General features: G+C 38.2%; 1 protein-coding gene across 1 annotated transcript; it reads right to left on the reverse strand.

Annotated features, from left to right (window-relative positions):
• Positions 1 to 1,618: 1,618 nt before the first annotated feature.
• Positions 1,619 to 22,160, reverse strand: LOC139727368 (rac GTPase-activating protein 1-like). Its single transcript, XM_071638328.1, has 17 exons — positions 22,015 to 22,160; positions 21,304 to 21,445; positions 20,453 to 20,513; positions 19,510 to 19,782; positions 18,876 to 18,938; positions 18,299 to 18,425; positions 17,247 to 17,371; positions 16,831 to 16,876; positions 15,805 to 15,947; positions 15,062 to 15,187; positions 14,397 to 14,508; positions 13,647 to 13,752; positions 11,627 to 11,759; positions 10,223 to 10,361; positions 9,561 to 9,678; positions 8,044 to 8,088; positions 1,619 to 1,717 (listed from the first exon to the last, which is right to left on the reverse strand). Exons 1-17 carry the CDS (start codon positions 22,109 to 22,111, stop codon positions 1,651 to 1,653), a joined length of 1,923 nt encoding a protein of 640 aa, XP_071494429.1. The 5' UTR covers positions 22,112 to 22,160; the 3' UTR covers positions 1,619 to 1,650.

The following is a 22,160-nucleotide window of genomic DNA, read 5'->3' on the forward strand; positions in this document are numbered from 1 at the left end:
TAAATTGAGATGTATATAATACATTACCATAGTACACAGAAAGGCACAACAAACGCCAAGCCATTTGGCTACACCAGAAAATAAATAAGACAAAATGACCTATGAAACTGTACATTACTTAATAACACATACAACATACACTTTCTGTAGATCATAAAAACAAGCTTTATCTAATAGCTCTACAGACAAAGGGAAAACACCTTTTTTTGACAGTATTTACCCACATGCCTTCGTGTGTCTTGGATCCCATTGCTTTGTTCCTTCTACCACCTTAGACCTATTACGTGTAGCTATGCTTTGTACAGGCAACCTTAGCTACAAGACAAGTCCACCTTCATATACATAAGGAATGAGAGAATGCATCGATATTAGTAGAACACATCCGTGAAAGTTTGAGGAAAATTGGACAATCTGTTCAAAAGTAACAAATATTTTAAGTATCTGCACAGTCACTGCTGGAAGAGAAGACTACTACAGTGTATGATGTCACATGCGTACAACTATGTAAGGAAAGTAGAAATAGAATTTCACAAAACTTTACTTCTTGAATAAAGTGCACATTTCTTCGACTTGCTACTGACGTACGTTAAGGGTAATATTATTCCCCCTGCCTTCTGAAAGAGAGAAGTCGAGTGTTCTTTTGTTAGTCAAGAAAAATGGAAATATGTTGAATTTTCTTTATTCTTTCTTTATATCGTTGTACTCATGTGACATCACAAGCTGTAGTAGTGTTTCCATCCAGCTGTGACTGAGTAGAAACTTTAAAAATTCATAACTTTTTAACGGATTGTCCGATTTTGCTCAAACTCTCACTGATGTGTTCTACTAATATTGCTGCATTGACTCAACCCACATGTCTATGAAGGTGAACTTGTCCTTTAATGTATTCCTGGCTAAACTAGTCCTGCATGAGGGAAATGCTTAAAGCACATGTACACAAACATTCCCACATAAGCTATTCAAACAAATGCATAATATCCTGTTCTGGTAGAACTTCTTACTATAATGATAATTTCTATCCCATACAATCACTGACCAGTAGTTTGAAATATGATTTTGCATCATCCATTTTCACTGCTGAAGATTACTTACGGTAGCGAAGATTTTAAATATGCTGAAGAATGCTGATAAAATGCATTTAATAGTAATGAGCAAATATTTACAAAACATTAATGTGTAGTGGTGTCTTGTTTTAACACTATTCCTTGAGCCTGATGAAATTGAATTGTTTTTATTGCAGTTTTTATTGCAGTTTTGTTCTACAGTGACAAGCATTACAACAACAGTGCAATAAAGTGACAATGTGAACCTTGGAATGATCAGTTTTTGTTTCTTGAGTTTGCTTAGTGTTTCCTCACCACAACATTCTACTGCACTGAAATGAATTTATGGAAGAGCAAAGTCTGTACTGACTAGGCTACCAGACTCTGAGCTCTGAGGCAACACCATGAGTGTGTAAATCAACACACACATATCAAATGCGTACAAAAAATACATCAGTACAAGCAACTAGTCTTTTTTTCCTTTAAATGCTACAACATGTGCAATATCAATATTCTTACTCTCTGCAGTCTATCGTCTACCCCCCCCCCCCAAGAAAAAAGACTGCGTGCTAGTCACCGCTCACAGACTAGACACCTATGTGGATTCCTAACGAAGCGTTGGTGAGGCGAAGAAGTGCGTACTCCTCTTGCTGCGGTCACTCTTGCTGCCGAATCTGGTTTGGAGGCAAAAAACAGAACAAAACAAATGAAAAATGGTATTGAAAGAGAAATAACAGGATGTATTGAATATTGGGACATGGAATAATGGGTAAGCTGGGCCCAGTTTCACTAAGGTATTTGCAAGAAATGAATTGCAATTAAAAATGGCCACAGCTAATTGGTTGTTGCAAATCTGCTTTCATAACAGCTTCAGTCATTGTGAATAACAACTGCCTGTAAATTCTCCTTGGAACATAGACCAGATAGCATCATGTTCACTGTACATTGCCATATGAAAATAATTGCCAATTCTGTGCAGCGTGTTCTTCAGTAGCTGATATCCAAAACCACTTTTCTCAAGCAGTACGTCATGTATGTTAGATACATGTCATTCATTATCAAAAACATGGTGAAATTAGGACATGGTCAAAAGGATGTGATTAAAAATCACACACATATAGCTTGCTGCAGAGTACCAGTAAAATGAAACAAAAATGTAATATTACGACTCGTCAAAACTTTGATTTCAAAAGTGAGGTTAGAGACGGTTCTGAAGTACATGAAGACGTCACATATAAGATATAAGTTTTCAATTCACCGCAGGAATAGGTGAATAAAAAAGTACAACTAGATAGAACGTTGAAGGCTTACGTCTCACAAGTGTTATGGAGTATGGTAAAGCCTAACACAGTTGTTTTCAAGCTTTTTGTAGTCATTACTGAAAGGAGCAAGCTTAAGTCCAAAGCATACCGATAGTTTCCTGATCACTTTCTCTATCAATCTATGATATAATGAATACTCTGAGAGTAACACAATGATTGCTATTAAATGGGGGCATACTGTAGCAAGATACGATTTGACTTGTCAATAGCAGCCAATATGTGACCGTGCACCTCAAAACGAACATAAAGTCGCACACACTGATTTTGTGTGAGGACTGAAAATAAGTGAAATGGGTCAACCTAGCTGAAATTGACCTTTTCATATTTTCTCAAAGAGCGGGTCTTCTTTTACATTATACTAAAATTTGGTATCATAAAACGGACAGGAAAGTGTGTTTTTTAGCAGTTTATCTCGAACATTTTTGGTAGAATAGTGTGATTAGGTGTGTCTTTAGAATCCTTTTTTCATTTCTGAAAAACCTTGTCCACACTCTTCACTTTCAACTCTAATAACTTTTGAAAGGATAGTGCTACTGCTTTGAAAGTTGGCATTAATTAGGGACAGAATGTTTTAATGAGGCATGTTTAATTTCAGTTTAATCTCATAATCCCTTCATTGTTGTTACTCTGGTGGTTTACTTCCTGTTTTTTGTCCCATTCATCGCACAGCCAGCACCGTTTGGTAAAGATTAAGCGCTTGAATAGACACTGTACTTCAGAGCCTCTTTTCTCAGTTCACACTTTTCCTGAGTTTGTGCTTTCTTTCCAATATTTAGATAGGTTAGGAGAGTCCATTTGATTTGAGTTATATATCATTTTAAAGCTTAAAGTCTGCTCTTTCAGAAAATGGTCTAAACTAAAAATTCATGCCTGGCGACTTTTTGTTTGTTTTGAGGTGCACTGTCACATATATAATGGATAGTGGTCTTACTGATATTGTCATGCATGCTTTATATGTTTATAAATGCTTTGTAAAGTGTTCACAAATGAGTTATATAATATGCATGGTGGATACAATTGGTGTTAACAGGAAATTCACTATAGACTTCAGACTACTCTCCCCTCTAACAATCTCCACCAAACTGTGGCAAATAGGTTCAGTTGACAAGTTTCAGCTTCCAGCAAATTTGTAATACTTTTTGGAGCAGTCAATCAGTGACATCTGAACGTTCTGTTCAGTTCATGTCAAACTATTTCTCAAGAGGCAAAAAAAAGTCACCACACATCAACACTGACAGGATATCCTGAATTGCTTCCCCAACGGTATTTTCCAAACACAGCATTCTTTCAATTGAAAACAACAACAACAACAACAACTTTCATTCCCACCACCATCCCCCACAAATCCCACCAAACTATAGTAAATAGGTTCAGCTGACAAGTTTTAGCTTCCAGCAGATTTTTAATAGTTTTTTAGAGAATAAATCACTGACATCTGAACATTCTATTATTTTCTTTTGTTTAGTTCATGTCTATCTGTTTCTTAAGAGGCAAAAAAAAATCACCACACATCTACACTGACAGGATATCTACATTTGGCTATGTGTTGAACAGAGGATTGAGTATAAGATCAGTTTGGTTGTGTACAAGGCACTGAATGGCAGTTCTCCATCATATATATGTGATCTACTAGAGCCATATGTCCCAGCAAGAGAAAATCTACGTTCTGCAGACAAGTACCTGCTGGTGGAACACAGAGCACACAACTCTTGGGGAGCTCGTTCATTCCGCGTGGCTGCTGCAAAGATATGGAATGGCCTTCCACAGTCTATCCGCAGAGCTCTTACCACAGAATCTTTTAAAACAGCCCTCAAGACCAATCTCTTCAAATTGAAAAACTAGCCAATGTGTAAAAATGTATGTTTACACATTTGGAGACAATTACTTCCTGGAACTATTTCTTTTTATTTTAACTGTCATATCACAAGCGGTGCACCCATGAAATTTAAGCTGAATTATGTATTCATTTTGGAGCAAGCGCCATGAGCGCCTGACTTGGCGGATACCGGCGCTATACAAGACTTCATCATCATCTTGAACTGCTTCCACAATGGTATTTTCCAAACGCAGCATTCTTTCATACTATATATAAAAAATTTGACCTGGGTATTGAATTGATTATCCTGTGCATTTAGCAAATCACATCACTGAAAGAGAAAGTTAGCTTAGAAATCTAGAAAGGTCACAGATGAAGAGTACTATGAAAAAACAAACAAACAAACAAAAACACACACAGATATTACTCACTACAGGGAAACCCCGTTATAATGGAGTCACCGGGATTTTACCTTGTTATAACCAGTACGTAGTTGCATATGCACTAAAAAGAGATCAGCTAACTATAGCAAAGGAAACGTTAGAGATCAGCTAAATATACAGCAAAGGAAATGGAGGACTGCAAAATTTACCTTGTTAAAAGCAGTACCTCAATGGAGGGCAGTTCATTATTATTGGAACACTGTTTTTCAATGCTGTGATACTGCTTGGAATATACTGTATATATTTCATCTCTCGTACATTCTGTCATGAATCTGTCTAAGGAGATTAAGCCCTTCCTCAGAAGATAAAATTGCCAACTTTACTTGACTGAAGAGACACAGGTTTTGCTTTCCAGTCAGTGAGTTAAGGAAAATTTGTAAGCACTCATACAGAGAGACTTGATGAAGAAAATTCATCACACATGTTGATGTGAAACCAAATTACTGGGTTTAAATGTATTTCCATAAATGAGTTGATATTGTTTTTGTCTATCCTTCCATGCATTTCCTGAAGCTTTGTGATCATTTACAGTAATTCCAATATGATCTCAGGTACAGGGTAACCCTATGAAAAGACTAATTCCATAGAGTCATTTACATCACATACTGTAATTCATCTCTTCAAACAGTATAAGAGGTGAGAACTATGAACACAATGGCATAAGAAGAAAAAAAGAAATGGGAAAGATAAGAAAAAAAATACTAGTAACTGAGACAACTTTTGCCCTTGGACTTACTACTGTTGTAAATGATACAGGAGCTATGAGAATATTTTATTATAGTTAGTCTGTGGATAGAATGCAGTTTGGCATGAATAATAATCAAAATTCAGGTTGAAGAATGGAAGAGCCACAGCAAATGAAAACAAAAGAAAAGCAAAAAAACACCACTTCAGTGATGGGAGTAGTGAGAACAACAGACCTGCGTGACGAGCGGAATGATTTGCTTCCAAATGTACCGCTAATGACCATGAAAAAATAAAGACAAGTATTTTTATGGTTACAAATCTGCTTGATATGAACATGAATGTCTGAGTACATTAATACACCAAGTGACAGAAAACCAAATGGGCTTGAAAGAATTCAGGGTCCCAATGTACAAAAATTTAAACACTTGAGATGAGTGTACACAATCAAAGCATCTAGACTGTCGCGTCCATCAACCATGACTCCATTTCATAAACGATGATAGCTAAGATAGCGACTCTTGCTCTTTAATTGCTTCCCCCAGCAACTGCCAATCAGGAGGCTGGATTCTTGTCGTTACCATGACACTTGCAATTCCAGCAAGAGTTGCTATCAAATCAACTTTTTATGAAATGGGGCCCAGAAATTTCATTTTAAGGTTAAAGGGGACAGCTCTACATTACAATGTAGCACTATCCTGCATATATTGCACCGACTCTGATTCATTGCAGGGGAAAACCTAAGTACAATACCAAAGAACCTGAATAAATTGCAAAGTATAAAGGATTTAGTGAACATGCCATTTAGCAGATACTAGTATAAAACTGAGCCATTAAGAAAAAAAAATGGCTCAGAACATCTTGAGTTGACCCACCAAATGTAAATAAGCTTTATGGTTAGTTTTCCACAATCACACCAGTATGAGACATGACAGTACACGACAAGACACGTTTACACAGAAACATCACATATTGCTGGTCAGTGTAAGGGTCAGTTTTGGTACAGCGCTGCTGGTGGCAGAAGCGATATGTAAACCAACCTTGAGGTCAAACCAGTAGTGGACCTAGTAGTGGTAGTGGACGTGGATGGTCTTTTGACACTGACCAGACAGAATCAAAACGTGAAACACAGACATGAGCAACAATATAAAGTCACAGCTAGATCACAGGAGGCAGGGACTGTGACTCTGTTTGGCCAAAAAAAAAAAAAATGCACAATTATTATCTTCTGCAGCAGCTAGGTGCTGCTACCATGGCAACAACTGCAATGCTTACAGCTGATTGGTTTCCTCTAGGCTGCTGTCATAGCAACAGCAAATCATTGCACACTGCTTAACAGGCATCACAGCGAATACAAGGTATAAGGAAAATATCAGAGAGCCTAGCTTGGCCCAAAACAGCAAGTGGAAAGGATGACGTACAAATACAAATATACAGGTAGTAACGATAAAGCAAAAGAGTTGCAGTGAGCACTGCGGGATAAATGTTCTCATTTTCATAATGATTGAGGAAGTAATGCCTCTTGTCTGGAATAGGAGCTGCAATGGCACTTATGTGAAAGAGCGCAATGGACACACAGACAAAAACAAGTTCTACAGGAGGTACTGATAATATGCTGGATTTGAACTACAGGATGGTTGCAAAAAGCAGGCATACAACACTTGACCTGCTCGCACACACGTGTATGTAAGGTAGGTTACAGACCAATGCCAAATGAGAAATCACATTTAAAAAAATTAGCAGCAGAGTCATTCACACTGTGGAAGGACTAGCTGTTAAGAAAGATCTAGTCTGTTGCTTGTGTTTTGTTCTGATTTTTTGAGCGAGACTGCTGGAAAAAATAATAATACTAACGAGATGTATGCCACAAACCAGACACTTGCTGGGCTACATGTGGGCATTTTAAATATTGCCCCCCCCTCCCCCAAGCAAAACCAAGAGTAAATAAAAATGTATTATTCAAGTAATTTACAGTCTTTGTTTTTCTTGTGAGTATATCAGGTTTAGAACTAGCTCAGTTCTGCTGGCACACGGCAAGTTACAAAAGAAAAACCCCAACCCCCACACCTAAGCAAACTATTGTTGCAGCAGGAAAAACGTTTCATGTGCCAGACAATTCACGATTACAATACATGATTTCAGTGGCCAGGGGAACATCTAAACTAAATGGCCCAAATTCCCGAAGGTGATACAATTGAAACCATGGTCTAAACCATAGTTTATGCAAATTTCTTCTGCGGAAATATGATTGACAGATTGCGTACGCCAATAGACGTCCAGTAGCAAACGCACATTGATACGCGCATGTCAAAAGTACGCCTATATCACGCTAAACCAACTTCATGAATTTGGGCCAATGGGAACATCATCGTGACATTGTCTTGTCCTTTAAGCAATTCATCTTCACTGTACAGGTCCGTCTCCAGACAGACTTTGTAGAGGAAAAATGTGTTGCATTATAAACTCTCAGTATCATCATGTTAATTGTCATCACTCAATCTCGTCAATTGTACATCAATCTCATTATATAGAGTCTATGCTGTAAAAAATGAGTCTAATTTTCTGTGAATAGGGATTCTGCAGTCTATGCATGCAGAAAATGATGCAGTTTGAATAGCATTTTCCTCATTTGGCAATGGATACACATTTAAAGTCTGCTGGCAAGAATATATGCTTGAAGTAGGAGACACCAAGAAGGAGGGGGAAAAAAAACATCAAAAAGGTGAAAAACCAACCTTGATGTGATGCTAGATGCCTTGCTACCTGTTGCTTTCTTCATACTGAATTTGAATGACACAAAAATTGCATGCATTAGAGTCTCCAGCGGTCAAGCGAAACTTGGCCATCTTGGGGAGACTACAATGAATCTCACACTTACAAAACTTTGGGGAAAAGGGGAAAAAAAATGGTCAAACCTGCTGACATGTATCTCACCACTTCCACTGTTGGCATTTGCTTCCACCTCCTTGTTCTTGATCTCATGTTTTCACATGATGTATTTCTTTTTTTTTTGGGGGGGGGGAGGGTCATGTAATTCACTTTGATACATACTGTAAAACGAGGAATGTTCGCGTGCATTTCAATTTTGCGAATTTCACAACAGCCAAGATTCGTGAAATTATAATGCATGTGAAAGTTCTTCTCTACACTAAACGCATTGAATGTTAGAAGCAACTCGTGAAAATTTTATGCTGCCAAAAAGGCCGTAGGCTCCAATTCGTGAAACTTTCATGCCGCAAAAATATTGTGTTTTACAGTATGCTGGGATGCAGTGTGCTATGTATTTGCCTAGGATGTGGCAAAGGCAGACACTAAAAGATGGGACAGCACAAGACAGGCCCAGTTGCTCCTTTACTGCATTGAACTCGTGCTTATAGTGAGGGAAGTCAAGTCTTGTAAACTCATCACATGTTTCTAGCTCTTACAAAAATCGTGGCAGCCACCTGATTGCTGTTGAACTTCATCTTGTAGTTTGAAGATGTCTCAAATGAGTTTTTCAGTTTTATTCCTTCAGGCTTCGACCCGAGTATTGATAGAGTAAGAGTTAAAGGAAGAGAGAACCAAAGTGATAGGAAACACAGACAGACAGACAGACAGACAGACAGACAGACACACACGTACATGTACATATACACTATGGGGGTGGGGCATGGTTGGATGTAATTGCTGCTCTTGCACAAGGGAACGTTAAGTGTCTCTGTCGGTGGAAATAGTCTTCATTCACACCAAACCACAGACACCAAGAATAAAAAAATGAAGTTAACACTGGTGGCAAAGTAATGTCTTTTTTTGGAAGTTTGGTGCCAGCTTTGAGCATTTATCATTTGCTCATATGGAACAAAGAAACATTGATTTTTACATTTTTGACTTCTGGATGGCTATATAAACTTTCATTAAAAAAAAAAAGAGAAAAAAGAGAGAGTAAAGTACTTTATCTGCTTGCTTCTTCCCTGAAGCAATATACCTAAAGAGGGAGGTAACCCAATATCAGAAGAAACTTTCACAAGAGAATAACACAAAAGTGACTTTGGCATTCAGTGAAAAATGTTCCAGAGTACAGACTTGTTGATCTTTGTAGCTTTGCGATGACCACAGTTGGATGTCATTGCAATGATCCACATGATAAAATGTGATGCACACTGTAAATAGTAAGGAGGGCTTTACGTACAGCTTTAAATTAAACAGATACACTTTAACAATTCTATTTTCATCGAAAGGGAGAACTGTGGATGAAGCAGGATGAGATACGCACCTTGGTGTAAGAGAGGTCTTTCCCAAGAGAGTCTTGGCCTTGCCCAGACTGCTGTTGGAGGGGGTCTTCTTCGGTGTCTTCCCAGGGGTATGGATGGGACCAAGCATGCTGGTGTGGGCTGGAGGAGGGTGAAGGGAGTATGGAAACCTTGCTGTGAAAAGCACATCTATATGATTTAATGGTACATTGACCTGTGTGAATTAAATTCTTATTTTTCATTTATTCATTTTTTTCTTTTAAATGAAGCATTTAATTGAAGTTACATGTATAATCAATAAATTTCATTCTATTTATTATTATCTTTTATTCATTATACATTTATTATTATTATTACTATGATGATGATGATGATGATGATGGTGGAGGTGATGTTGATGATTATGATTACTGCAGCCTGCTACTACTAGTACTATCATTGTTTTTATTTTTCTTCTTCTTTTTTCTTTCTTTTCTTTGGAGTTGCTACTGATTTGAAGTCATAAATGTGGTGAAGATTTTTGTTCAGAATATTAATGACAAAATTTAAGTTAGGGAAAAACAAAAATTTGTATTGCCAAATAGGAGATATTTGATTTTCAGGTTTGAGGTAGATCTGTAATCTTCTTCGGCGTGAAAGACCTATGTGACAAAAGCTGTAAAAAGAAATAAATCAGGTGACTTACTGTATGCGCCCGGTGTGCCGGGAGTCTTAGCATGTTGGTTTGCTATGACATTCGGATGCCTGGCTGGTGTGTTTTCAGTGTCAAAGTTGATGAAGGCCTTCCAGAAATCTGACGGCAGGGACATCAGCACTTCCACCACCTGCACCACAAAAAATAAAATAAGCAATCATGGGCTGGAGGGATTTTTTTTTCTCAGATTTATAGTTGATGTAATCTCAGTAAGACATGTCCTTCGCATAGTTGATATTGAATTGAATTCATCCCTTTCATGCACATTTACTGATCTTGTGTATCACATTGTGCATTATTCTTCTGCTATACAAAAAAAGAAAAGAAAACTAGATATATCGCTATGGCTACTGATATGCCTCCGCCATAATGCATGGTTCTACTAATAGGTCTATAGTACAATGTCTTGACAATGTGTGATGACAGTTTCACACAATTGGCAAAATATTAAAATGACAGGTTTGACACAAATGTGCTGAATGTTCACTTTCCTAGAACTAGGTTCAATTGGATGAATGATTAAAATGTCAGAGTGCAGGTATTTGGGGAACTGATGACTTTTACTTGACTTTTGACCCTTTTATAAGTTTATGCATTGAGTAATTTTCAAGGTATTGAGAAAAAGTATAATTTCAGTATCAAATGGGAAAATAGCATTATCTAAACCTGGCCTTTGACCTTTGACCTCACAGTTCCAAAGAGAATCACTGTTAGGTTGAACATGCATAAATATGTAAGTTTCAAGATGATACCTTGAGTTACTTTAGAGATATGGAGGAAAAAGTGCAATTTAGCACTTTCACTTGACCTTTTACCTTTTGACCTTTGACCTTTTGGCAAGAAACTTCCCCAAAAATATATATTGGGTAATACATGCCATACATCAAGTTAAAAAAAAACAACCTTCAGGCATATTGCATTTTAAGGAAAATAGTGATATTTTGAAGAGTTGACCTTGACCTTTGACCCCCCTGACCTTTGACCCATGACCCCCAACTTCCCTAGATAATCACTGCCCATCGGTACAAGCATATATACTAAGTTCCATGAAGATACCTTGAACCATTTGCGAGATATGGAGAAAAACATGAAATTTCAATTTTTTTTTTCACAAAATAAGCTGTGACCTTTGACCTTTGACCCTGTGACCCTAAAATCCACACAAAGTATTATCCCCCAAGGATATACCCTCATACCAAGTTTGATGTAAAACCACCACACGGTTCTTGAGATATCGACAAAAACAAAACGGGACGGACGGACGTACGGACGTACGGACGGACGGACGGACGGACGACCCGAAAACATAATGCCTCCGGCCACTTCGTTGCGGAGGCATAAAAAAAAAGGAATGAAATTGATGTGTTCTACATTCAGGGAGGTTGACTTTCTCACCTTTGGTTGAGTCTTGGTGTCACTCAGCATCTGCATGGGTTCTGGTTCGGAGCAGTTGTGGCCAATGAGTGTGGGCCCAAACACCTTGGCTAGGTTGGAAACTGGCATCTTACAGTCTGGGCTCTCCGACACACTGGAAAATGAAGAAAGAACGTATATGGAAACATTAAAAAGTGTTACTCCCTAATGTGTTAACGGGATTGTTATTCTAATTATGCAATTATGTGATGTAAAAGTTGCATTCCATCCTGATCTCCCCTCACTCGGACGTCAATTACGATCAGAGGGATGGGATGACTGCTCTCTACTTGCAGCAAACAGCAAAGATTCATCTGTCGGATGCAGTGCAAAGCCCAATAACTCAGACTAATCCTTGCTTCAACACTTACAAAATCGTAGGATTCTCATTCTCATTCTTTTCTTTTTTTTCTTTTTAAAGCATGCCAGGAGTTTTACTTTCAAATTCTGGTCCCTATGTATTTTATCTGAATCATACAAAGTGAACATGCTTTATAGGCCAAAGTGAACATGCTTTACAGGCCAAATGTAACATCCTTTACATGAGTGCTGAAAGTGCAGCTTTTCAATACCATGAGTATTTCAGAGACTATACAAATACTTTAATGTCCTTAACCCTATTCCCACCGGGGGGCATTTTGGCCCCCCCTCGACGTTTCACGTGATTATTCCGCAACGCGTGATGCTCTCGCCGCGACATTTTATGACTTTTTTCTTTCAAGTATCGCGCAACTTTTGAGACCAAATTTGTCGCTCCCGGGCATACCGTTTTGAAGCCACGCCCCTTTGAAAAAAATTCGTCGACCCAAAAATTGCTCAAAAACATGAGTTTGTGTACAAATCCAATGTAAATTGTGTTATTGCGATTAATTCACACAATAATAAATATTTTTACTTTCAATGGCTGATAAGGATTTATTTTTGCCTGATTATGCTTTAGAAATATTCTGCGACAAATTTTGACGAAAAAAAACATGAAAAACAAAAATTAAAGAAACATAGAAATACATAAGAAATTCAATAAACAATAAAATACATACCTTGTTCAATAGACGCATTAAAAATATTGCACAAAGGTGACACAATTGCATCAATAGAAGTTTTTACTACTTTTGTGTTAAATCCATCATACCCAGCTGCTTTATTTACATCTAATTTAAAAACTACATTTAAAACATCTGAAACTGTTATAGGACTAAAAAACAAAGAATCAGTGACCTTTCCACATATACATTTTTTAAAAGAATCATTTTCAGATATGCTTAACTGTGCATTATCATGAATTTCTTTTCCAATTTTACTAAAAAAATCATTAAACACATTGCATATATCTTTTCTATTTGTAATTACCTTACCATCAAACTCAATTTCATTTATCGACGCTTTCTCTTTTTTCTTCCTCAATATCTCATTTATAACTCTCCAAGTGGTTTTTGCATCATTCATAGCGTGTTTGAATTTAAGATCATAATAATTTCGTTTTGCAGTTCTTATCATATTATTGACTTTATTTCTACATTGTTTATACACTTTCCTTCTACTATCTATTGGGTTTCTTAAATATTTCTTAAACAAAACATATTTTCGTTTACACAATTTTTTTATTTCTGCAGTTAACCATGGCTTTCTTTGCATATGTTTTCGTTGTCTAACCTATTTCAGGAAAACATTCATTATACAATTCAGAATAAATGTCTATAAACCGGCTATATTTCTCATTTACATCATGTATATCATATAAAAATGTCCAATCAACTGCGTGTAATTTTGAACAAAATGTATACATTTTTTCATCATCTATTTCTCTTTTTTTATATTCTGCATCAAAATCATTCATAACTGCCTTAGAATTAATCAAAACAAATGACCGAGGGTTGCTGAAATGATCTTCGGATGAGTTAGCAAACCATTGCCAGAACACAGGAGTGGACAGAAAGAGGCAGATAACACCAGAGTGTACACTAACACCAGAGTGTATACCAACACCAGAGTGTATACTCACTGCTGCAGATGAGTGATGAGGTAGGCCATGGTGTCCCTGTTGGCCTGGGGAAGCTCACTCACAGCCTGGTACATGGCAGTCGTCCGGTCATCCACATCGGGCAGTTCTGATAGAAAGTGGGAGAATCACGTAATTAGGCAAGCAGGCATATAGGTAAACAGACAGATACGTAACATCTAATCATCTACTCTACTTTATCTGGTATGCTTAATGCCGGAGAGGACCAAACAAGGGTATAAATGCTTTTGCTACATAAAGTTTGGGTCCTGCATTTATGAAAATGTGAATCTGTTTCATAACATACAGTGTAATAAGGCAGTATGATAAGGCAGTTCTTCGTATGTGTTGAGGAAGGGAAAAGAGGATGTTACATCAAATGAAACAATTCAAGGTTTACATCTAGATCAATGTGAATGTACAGTGTATCATTCATATTTCTCAACAAATGACCTTTGAATGTTAAGGTTGAACAAATCTAAATCATCACCTAGCCCTTGCAAAATTATTAATTCAATTTTAACAAGAAGTTTCAGAGGGGAAATTGACAGAAACAAGTGAGTTACAGCTGACTACCACACAACAGAATTTACTGATGTATCCAAGATGCCATACAGGTACTCCCGTCCCCTTCACAGTGACCAAATCAACTGTTTACACAGGAACTCTAAAACAGCACATATCAAGTCAGAAAATTTATATCTGACAGGCTACCCAAAGGGGTAGCCCCTTGACCTTTGAACCTTGACTGACCTGCAGCCTTCATGAAGGCCCCGTGTAGCTCAAAGGTGACGAGGGGCTCCGGTAGATTGCGGAAGAAGACCTTGAGGGCGCCACAGATGGTGTGGATGTCTCGCACCTTCTCCTGCATAGAGTGCGCAACAGATAAAGAGGCACAAGTTAAAGACTGGCATAGAGTATCTGATGGAACATCCAAGCTAAACATTAAACAAATATCACATACAACCATTCCTGTATTGCAAAAGGTTCCTATATATCGCAAAAGGAATCAAACCTTCTTTTTTTTTCTATGGAGAAAGTCAGATTTAGTCAACTCCAAGCTTAAATCAGGCTGTCATGCTGAATTCATAGCTGGCTCCATGTAGCATAAAAGAATAGAGAACTCATCAGCTTCTCCAGGATGGGTACCAACCTTTATCTTCTTTATTTCTGCACTCTAGTAATAATGCTGATTGCTGATCAAAATATCCATCCAGAAAGTAACTGTCAGGTGAGAAGGTTCTAATAAAGCTGCAGCCAGGCAGAGTGAATCAAAAAGAAGACACATCTCATGCCAGGGACAAAACTTGTCATGAAGTGTGGATTATCTGTCACCAGCTACCAGTGGCATGCAGTCACTCAGACCATGCTAGCAAGGGCATGGCACAAGATTACACAAGTTTGTTTGACAAACTCACCAGGTGAGGTTCGTTCTTGAGGATCAGCCTCTCCTTGAGTTCTCTGACCTCTCGCTCTGAGCCTGAGAGGCGGTAGAGACCCTCCTCAGTGAGACCACGCAGCTCAATTTCCGTGATGCACTGAATCTGGACATCCAAGATAAAAACAAAGGTCAACTTTTGTGTTGCAGTTCATATGTTACAACTGTCAATGAGGAGCAGAAGTCATGATGGGAAAATATCATGTTGAAGATGAACATTCCAGAAGAGACTCCAAGGTGATATAGATAATATGTTCAAAGTTATTGTTCAGGAATGACAAATGAGAAAAGTGTTCACATGTTTTGATACAATATCACCTGGGCACTTCAAAAGATAGGTACTTTGTCCTTTCTTACAGCATGTCTGGTAAAAATAGGGTGGATTTATGGTAAAAATAGGGTGGATTTAAGAAATGCAGACACAATCCTCACTCTTCATGAGGCAGTGCATGGTTTGGATCATCAAGGTAATGCTTTTGTCATTCATGTTATTCACAACATAACTACTGTTCTGAGAGAAAAAAAAAATGTACCAGGAGATGTGTCCAGGCAGTTTTCGCTCAACCATCTTATACAGAAGTGCCAATAGGGATGAAAGAGAGGGCCTAATAGATCTACATGATGCTACTTTGTACACAAAAGGACCTGAACTTTGATACTACAAGGGCTTGAATTCAGGCTTTCGCCTGAAAAGTGGCGTCCCTGCTTATATCATCAACATACCACAAGCGAGGGAACAAAGGGCGGGTGTGCTGGCACGAATTCGTCCAGACCAGAGGCTTGCATCTTGTTGGGTGTGCCCGTCGTGGGGACGCATGGAAGAGCAGCGCTGTCCTTGCAGTCTGGATGGCATACAAGTCTGCAATCTGAGAGAAAGATAATTACATCGTAAGAAGTAAATCAAAGGCTTGATTCACACAACTTTCTTTTGCTGTGCATCTTCGTCTATTCTCATTCTTTTCCCATTTTGGTTGTTTTTCAGTTGAAAAATAAAACAGAAATGCATTTCCACTTTGTCACAGCATTCTGCTAAGACCTGTCAGCATAGCAATAAGTGGTGTACATTTGGTATAGGCTTACAAGCTGTCTAATGATCCGCCTTTATTTGCGAGAGATACTGGAAGGTCTGAGAATGTATAAATTTCCATTACGCCTTAAATGTAATGTTTCAAATGGTGAATGTAAATTTCCCAACATATGGTCTTGATATTTATGGAGTCCCTAAAGAAAGCTGAATTTCATGCAGAGATGGTACACATGCATAATGACCATGCAAGACAATGTAGGCACATTCACATATTAAATTACCAATGTCAATGTAAGATAAATAGGTGTTCCTTTCGTTTAGAAGAGATCATGAGTAACAGATTCATCATCACATCTTGCAGTCTCTTGCTGTCTTAATTGATATAAGACTAACACATGAAAGGAACATTCCTTTGGCTGGATGAAAGACATGCAAAACTAAACATAATTAGAAAATGACAGTGCACAGAGTCGACACGCAAGCTAATTCAATTCATGGATGCCACAAGTGTAACCTTTACTGATCAATGCACCTCAAGCATGTCGTGAATGCTCTGTAATTTCACACAGAGTAGGAGGCTTTGAGATGACTACGTACTCTTATGGTTTTACTCTGGACATGTCTTGTCATTTTTCTTTTTTTTTTGTTTAAAGTCTAGATGTCAATGCTGATTCCTTGTGCACTCAACCACGACTTGAAAAAGTACTGTTAAAAGCACTTACCTTTGCATTTCAGAGCGTATTTGCCAAATTTGATGCGCTTTCCACACTATACGAGAAAGAAACAAGAAGTCAACAACCATTTCAATATTTTTTGTAACACTAAATATAATGCATATGTAACTCCGTACAGGTGGTAACATGTTTGGTATGACAATAACACACATGAGGATATTTTCATCCTACAAGATAGTTACACAATCTACTGATTAGTACAATTTACATATTCCTCATGTCCAAGAAACATTCACCTTCATTTCTCACGACATAATCACTGAAATGTAATATACAACAACTAATCAATTACAGCTACAGTGGATAAGCATTAATAACTGTAGAACAATTTCTGTTAGTTGTTGTTTTTTTCATTAATGACACATCTTTGTTTTGCAAAAAGAAAAACAGCAATTTATACTTACTGGATCACATGACTCTGGTTTTATGACCGTCTTGGTACAGAAAGTGTGAATTCTGGCTCTCTTGCCACTCGGCGTTGTGTTTCTCAGCTGGATTGGAGACATCCACAGGTACTCCTCACCCTCCCCTATGGATGAAAATACAATGATCAAACAAGAATTGACAGGCAATATTGCAATGAGCATGGATGCAGAAAATATTCCAAAAGCAAGCCGATTGATTTTTTGAAAGACACTAGCAAATATCAAAGAATTAAAACATACAGGATAGAGGACATTACACAGGTGTAGCCATTATATGGTCTGCGTGAAGATGGTTGAGAGATCAAAAGTTGATTATTCATTATTTTATGAGGAAATGCTACCAAGTTCCTTATTGTCATCATTGCAGTCTGTTTACACTTTGATTGTGGACTATTTATCATTTGTGATCATTAATTTATGATTCCATGTAACTTCTCATGCCCCGCAGCTATCCAGAGCATTTGGAACTTTATGGAATCCCTACAACTATCTGGAGCAGAATGATGCCAATTTTTTTTTTTCCAGGAATTACAGTGATTTTACTAAACATTTCCTCTTCTTGAAGGAAGGATTTTTCTCAGCCCAAGTGACATTTTTTTCTATGCAAGTACCAATTCAATTGCTTCCTCAAGAAGATAACGCCTCAAATATGTAATTGTACAGCACTCTGTCAGCCCACAGGGTACATTCCAGCTTTGTATATGCTCATGTATTCTCATTTGACAATTTCTTTGTCCTTTCCGGGCAGCATTTTGCGAGAGCATATAGGAACATGCCTACTGCCTAGCAGCCCTCATATTATCCCCACCTTCTGGGCTACTGTAAATGTTGATATTTTCGCGCTGGGTATAGCCCAAAAATACATTCGTGCGTTCTTGAATTCGTGCTGTGCAATTGTCAACCCAATCAAAACATGCAGGTAAAATTGTGAAGATATTTTTCTGGGTTTTAGAATTCATGCTAGCCAAAAGTAGCACAAAATATGCGAAAAGTTATGTACCGCGAAAATTTCTGTGTTGACAGTAACTCACCTCTGAGAGGAATGGCTGGCTGACTCATGCTTCTCCTGTACCGGCCAGACTTCTCTGTGACGTTGGTCATCGCCGTGATGGGTCCCTCGTGGGGTACGGTCACTGTGGTGGTGATGATTGATGTGTCCTGTGTGGAGAGAGAAAGAGCGACACTTCCTGCTCAATGCAGCAATTTCAACAAGTCATATTCAGCTGCTCAAAAAGGCAAAACTTAAATCCTACATTGGATGAGATCCACTTGGCCAGCTTATAGAAAGTGTTCAACTATTTACTATACAACCTTTCAAGAAGCATTCACATTAATCTTAACAACCTTTCTCCTTGGGTTAGAACTTGCCAATAGCATTAACAGCATTAACATTTCCATGTCAGACTTCTTAATGTCTACTGACCAATATTGAACAAATGAGTACATAATGAGTTAGCAATACTCACCCCATAGTCTACATGAAATCCTGTTACATTTTTAGCTCATAGTATTTAATATCAGTTTCTTTCACATGTCTCTCATATCTCAAAATATACAGCAAATACCAGTAATCATTCCCAGAACACCATTTGACAAAATTCTACTTACATCCTCTAGCCTGCTGTTCTTTTTAGGTGGAGTGTCTTCTTCCAGAGGTGGCGCACTTGGTTTCTAAAATGACGAATGCGGATTTAATCATGCAAACCCAGTGTCACTCAAGGTATATACAAAACAGATAATCTCACACAAGAGTGATTATCAGTATATGGAGCAGATGTTGTGGTATGCTGCTGTTAATGCAGTACTTCATTTTGGACTTGTGGGTTCTATTAGCCAATATGAATGGCAACATTTTCATTCTTCACCACAATTATTTTTCTAAACTTAAGAGTTGGTGACCAGACACATATGTAGACAGAAACAGCTGAATATGTTTGCTAGAGGGTCATAATTTGCAGATGGGCGCTCATAAGCAGGACATTACAATAAAGTCATTACTCATGAAGGCCCTCACAACATCAACAGGGTAAGTGTCGTTTCATATTACTTGGCCCGAATAAGACTTTCAGTTTCCCGGGGCAAGCAAACAAAATTTTGCTTTGCATCTATTTGCTGATTTTTTTTAAAATCTTTAAATCTGCAAAATATTTTGGGCTAAACAAGCTCAACCACAAGTATGATCAAGGGTTTGAAATCTTGCTCTCAAGGGCAAATTGAAAACTTGGGTACAAAGGCTGCATACCCTCTTGGCACGTTTCCACTTCTTGCCGTCGCGGAGCACCGACACGTTGAGATCGTCGTCGGTGTGGTCGAGATCCAGGTCGGAGGCCGAGAGGAGATCGGCCGACTTCTCGTTGATGCAGGACAGCCTTTTGTGGGGGGACCCTGCTACTGGTTGCGGGGTGCCGGCATTGTGGCTGAGGAAGAGTAGCGACTCTCGCTCCTTGTCTGTCAACGTGTTCATCTTGTTGTTGTCGTTGGCGAGGAGCTCGCGGATGAGTGCAATTTGACGCTCCTGCATGGGCATACGAAGACAACAGAATATAATGACGCTGTCATATCTAAGTATACAGTTATGCAGGTAGTTGGGGAAGCCCCTGAAATAAACCCATGTGACAAAATTGCACCCAGGACATTTTTTCTTTTCTTTTGTGCTTGCAACTTCTGCATAGCTCCTCACTCCAACAGTTTTTACTAGTTATAAACTTCCATTGTGAAAGCTCATCTTAGCATTACATTTCTCTATCTCAGAATTTATCATTGCAAAACTATTACAATTTCCCTTGTTTAATCAGTTTAGCTACAGGAAATTTAGTGAAGATTAAAATGTGGGCAAAGTAAATGACGCAAATATCATGCAAGCAGCAATGATATCATCACTCACTGTATGCTATTTGCACATCTTTGTCACAAAATCAGTGTTTCAAGAAATCATTTCAAAGTCTATATTCCACAACATTCTTTTGCATACCCCATTGCAGTAAAGCATCTACAATTTTCTCGCTCTGACTTTACTCTCTTTCTCATTAAGTTTACCTACCATTGGACTGGCATTCTATTTTGGGTAATAGCATGCAAGGAACAAAGATCATGCCTGCAGTATCTATAGGAGAGATACATGTAGTTATGTTATACAATCTTGCTGCCTTTATAGTCATACAAATTAGTATGGAACCTTATCTTACCAGTTCTTCCTGGGATGATTCAGCCTTCTTCCTTCTTGTCATTTCAGACTCAACTTGATTCCTGTGACAAAGGGGGAAAAAAACTTTTTATTACACCGTAACACTTCATGTTACAATCTGTGTCCATCTCAGTGAAAAAAGAACAGATCAGTAAGAAGAGAACAAATACTGAAAACATAATATGACCACTGGAATATCACTGAAATCATCTGACATGATTTTCTGAGGACACATTCTAATAACCATCTCCATTCATGTTACTATACTGTGTTCTCACACATTCTCTAGCAGAGTTTGAGATTGCAATGTCCACATAATTATATCATTGGTATCAGTGTTGGGTACACAAAACAGGTCATGAGACTCCCAGATGATCATGAATGCCGTTTCTTCTGTCTTGTTGCTTTTATCAAATTTCAAAGTTCAGACGATCAATGTCAGCTTCCATATCCTACAAACAAACTAGAAACTTGATTACGCCACTGTAACATATCTTCTGTACATACATGTACTTCTTTTTGCTTTAATACAGAAATATACACACTAATCATACTTGAACTGTCATAACAGAAGTGCTTTTCCCATCATAGGTGTGTGAGTTCAATCTTGACATATAAAGTAATATCCAAGACATGCTGTATTTGGCATAGAATGTTGAAAGACTTGTAAGTCCTCTTCATGACAAACATGTGATTAACATCAATCAGGCAATGATCAAATGGACAAATATTTTTTTTTTTTATAGCAAGTGACACCAAGGTCAACAACCGAGACTGTTACTACTTCTAAAAAATTAATGATTAGTGGTTAAGTGGATTCATTGTCAACCTGAAGTGACTGCACTGACCCACCTTGCATGCTTGAGTTTTGTCTGGAGGGCGTCCCGTTCTGCCACTAGCTTCAGATGCTGCTCCTTGCCCCCCATGGTCTCTTGCTCAGCCTGTAGCCAGCGCCGACGCCCTTCCTCCTGGCTCTGCACTGCGGCCAGGAACTCTGGTGGGCAACCATTTCATACAATACATTCAGGTGATGGGTGAGACATGAATTCACCATGTGTATATTTTGCCTTGCGCAAGTCGCCCAAGTTTTACTGCTCTCACTGAATAGGGCTTGCTACTTGTGGAACTGATATGGCATAATTGCCACTACGACGCCACTAGTAGGTACAGGTAATCAGTTTGCAGGGTGAACACAAGTACTCTTGTCTGTTGCAGAAAATATCACAGTACGAGAGCACAAATTCATGTGAATAGATCTAGGAAAATACAGTTAAAAAGTATTACAGACTTGCCACTTGCTACCCTTCAGTAAACGTTTATCTGGAAATCAACATACAAGAGATTCCTAGGAGTGGGATGATTTTACTGTCATTTCATAATCAATTTGATACTATGACTCATTTCAACTCGAAGAAGTCTCAACTTACTGCAGTTGTTCAAATTAATCATAGATAATGTATTAGATTTTTAAAAAAAATTATGACTCCAGTTAATCAAACTGGAACCTGGTGGTAGGGAAAAAAGGGGGTCAAATTGGATCTGCATGATTAAAAAGACACTTACCTGGTTCAATTCCTTTGGACAGAATAGATGAGAAGTGAACAATCTCGTCAAATGCAGCAACCAGGGATGTCTTTCCTGCTAGCCTTGCCATCGTCATATGACTCCCGGGCTCTCTGTTCACAGTTAAAATCTACTGGTACTCTGGC

This window comes from Diadema antillarum, unplaced genomic scaffold (assembly GCF_040938485.1).
Source record: "Diadema antillarum isolate AM-2024a unplaced genomic scaffold, OU_Dant_1.0 seq00000129_RagTag, whole genome shotgun sequence".
Lineage (NCBI taxonomy): Eukaryota > Metazoa > Echinodermata > Echinoidea > Diadematoida > Diadematidae > Diadema > Diadema antillarum.